This window comes from Drosophila virilis, chromosome 2 (assembly GCF_030788295.1).
Source record: "Drosophila virilis strain 15010-1051.87 chromosome 2, Dvir_AGI_RSII-ME, whole genome shotgun sequence".
In the NCBI taxonomy this organism is placed as follows: Eukaryota; Metazoa; Arthropoda; class Insecta; order Diptera; family Drosophilidae; genus Drosophila; species Drosophila virilis.
In genome coordinates this window covers 5228549-5231559 of record NC_091544.1, presented here as the reverse complement: position 1 = coordinate 5231559, position 3011 = coordinate 5228549, and the positions used below count along the sequence as shown (strand labels likewise).

General features: G+C 38.8%; 1 protein-coding gene across 1 annotated transcript; it reads right to left on the bottom strand.

Moving 5' to 3' along the window:
• Positions 1-995: 995 nt before the first annotated feature.
• On the bottom strand, positions 996-2622 carry LOC6630156 (uncharacterized). The gene is made up of 2 exons (XM_032439359.2): positions 2061-2622; positions 996-1999 (listed from the first exon to the last, which is right to left on the bottom strand). The coding sequence occupies exons 1-2, from the start codon at positions 2489-2491 to the stop codon at positions 1072-1074; spliced, it is 1359 nt and encodes a 452-aa protein (XP_032295250.1). The 5' UTR covers positions 2492-2622; the 3' UTR covers positions 996-1071.
• Positions 2623-3011: the final 389 nt, after the last annotated feature.

Genomic DNA, 3011 nt, shown 5'->3' with positions numbered 1-3011 from the left:
ATCGATGGGTAATTAAGTTTTTTATGAAAAACTCAAGATATCTTCACCAGCCCGAAATTTTTTTCATAAACTATACTGCCTAAAAATCGCGCTACTATATGTAACTCTATATGAAGCAACATTAAAAAAATTAGTTTTTGTATGGCAAAATATTCTATTACAAGGGTATTGAATCGTCGGCGTGCACTTATATTTTTGTTAAAGTGTGTCAGTTACCACTCCCCCCTCCCCCATCAAGGACAGTCAGGACTACTCGCTCTGATTCCCTCATGACCATAGTCTTGTGCATGAAGGCAAGCAGATGTTCAGATCTAAAGGCCATTCGATTATTCGGTTCGAAACGCACGCACCTCGCTAACCTATGACCCAATTATTCTACATTCTACCTCGTAATTGTAGTTTTTAAATTAAAGCAATTTGTAAAAATATTGTACTATATGTGTTAAATTCTCTGTCCGGTAAAAAGTGCTTTCGATGAGAAGTCCCCAAAGGCACTTCTAGTTTTCTGATCGAGTGGATATTATTGTCCATGAGCATGAGCCCGACAAAAATCAATGACCTAAATGCATCATTCTGGTGTACTGCTTTACTACACTGATAGTTTACTATACCAGAATCGACTGTACTAGCTGTCAAATTTTCTATCTGGGTTGCAAGATCTTTTGGAAAGAGTAACATATCTCTCTAGCCTTGACAAAAGAAGATTTTATAACTTGTTTGGATGGCAATCGATGTAATCAAAGTGTGATGGAGAGTAAATAGAATATGCTCTCCCGATGAAATATCGTTGACATGATTATAAAGACAAGTTCGGCTTCAAAAGGTAGCAAAGATAGCCACATTTGATTAAAGTCACTTCCACTTTACTGTTGCAGCAGCTTAGTTTTAAAAATTGATGATCAGACAGCCTGCATAAGCATTATGAAATTTAAATTGAACATTGACGATTTGAAGAATTCAAAGTGAGGTGCTACATCTCGAAATAAAAAATAATATTTCCAGACAAATATATAAAATAAGCTAAAAGGTCTTATTTAAACAATAAAATCGTTTACATTGAATAAAATAATTTTATAACAATGAATTGGTGTCCAGTTCTCCGCCAAGTTGTGACTGCATGCAGTGTTTATTATTTTCAACATCCTTCTTTTGGTAAAGAAGTTTCAGCTCGGATAACACAATTTGTAGATGTGTACGGCAGGTAGGAGGTGATCCATTACACTTGAATAAAACGCAAAAGTCCTCATTAGCTTTGGGCTTGATTTCTGGAATATGAAACCTCGATGATTTGAAGATGTCTGAACATAAATTGCGGACTCGACAATGAGCGCACATTTTTCCCAACTTGCAGGTACAGCGACTTGTATGCTTGGTGCTCTCAATATTTTCCTTATCCGAAAGACTATTGGCAGCTTGATGAGGCTCTTCAGCATAACGATTTATGATTAGATCGGCCGTGAGAACTTCCTTAGATTCACTTTTAAGTTCTGGCATGGGCTTGGCCCAGCATCTAGGACAACAGGCATATTTAGGGAGCCAGGACATAGAGCACAAGCAAATTGGACAGAAGCGAATGGGCTTAATGTCCACTTGTTCCATGTCTACCGCAGGAACAGGTATTGTGCATGGCGTTCTCGTAGAATTATAGATAATTGGTGTCTGGTTTGTATTGTGAGTATGCTCAGTTAGCTTTGGTGAAGACAATTGGGCAATCCTCTTGATAACCGAGTCGATTATTTCTCCGCATTTCGCCGTCAGATTCTTTAACTGACTGCACGCCTGCATGGCACTTGTATCCTCAGGTGACTGGGTGACGCGCTGGTTAAAGCTGCGATACCGACTAAGATCCCATCTGAGTTGCGCATCGTCTTCTTCTTGTTTCAGCTCATCTGAACACGGTTCGCAAGGTATTGCGTCGAGTTCTGGCTTGTCTACTAAGAACATAATGTCAGCCTGATTAATCTCCTCGTCCAGGTGTTCGCACCTCTTTTGACATGCTCTAAGAGCCAATTTAGAATCAAAACTGAGCGACAGACAATCTTAAGTGATGCTTAACTTACTCTAAACCCAGCGTTTCGTCTTCGCACTTGATGATTAGGCGGCACAGCAGTTCCACGAAGCCCACTTCTGTGTTGCGGCTTTGAATGGAACATGTATCGGCGTGCACCAAGTCGCTCATGCCATAGTCAATTTTATCAATGAAGCTTTGGGGAAACATAAGCGTTCCGGTGCCCAAGCTAATGCTACCGTATTGCACCGTGACGAGCATGCCAATTTTTTTGAGATTGTTGCGTAGCATCTGTGGTTCGATTTTGAATTCGATGTCGCGTCCAGCTCGGAACTCGGTCACATTTATACGGCTTGATGTGATTGCAAGTCCTATTTTGTTGAACTTAGCTCGCACCATGAGATTCTGTGGCTCATCAAATTCATACTTATTTAGCCGAAGTTGAGTTACAATAATGTCAAAAAGAAAATTTACTTGAGTCATGACGGGCAAAATTTTCGAAATAATTTCTTAAACTTAATGCTAAATATATTCTCGCTGAAGAGATGGTCAACAATTAAAACTGAAAAATTGTAATATCTATTGTATAAAGAAAAGCACCAAAAATTTTGGTTGTCAGTAAAAATAAAATGAAATAATGAAACTAATTAGGTTTTGCATAAACTAAAACTATACTAAATAATTATGATGACAGATTTGTAAATGGTTGCTTGTGTACACTTATGCCTTTATAATTTTACCAGCGGCTCCTTAAATTTATTGATTGCACTGCTTTGCAATAGGCGTATTCAAATCATTTTCAATTTTATACAAGCGATAAAGTAGCTGCTCGCTTGTCACTAGATTTGTTAGCCTAGCCATTAAGTTCAGTGCCCATTTGCCCAAGAGAATTGTGAAGCAGAAAGCCTTTTAGTTTGACGGCTATCAAATTTGGTTAGATGAGATTCTTTAAGGGCAGCTCATTTTGGTCGCCTTCCACTTGGAAGGGCAATGCACTTCGCGG

Bases quoted from the DNA above. Each gene is read 5' to 3' on its own strand.
- LOC6630156 (XM_032439359.2), bottom strand. From the start codon at position 2,491: ATGACTCAAGTAAATTTTCTTTTTGACATTATTGTAACTCAACTTCGG. The intron at 2,000-2,060 runs GTAAGTTAAGCA...ATTGGCTCTTAG, and splicing joins GACGAAACGCTGGGTTTAGA to AGCATGTCAAAAGAGGTGCG.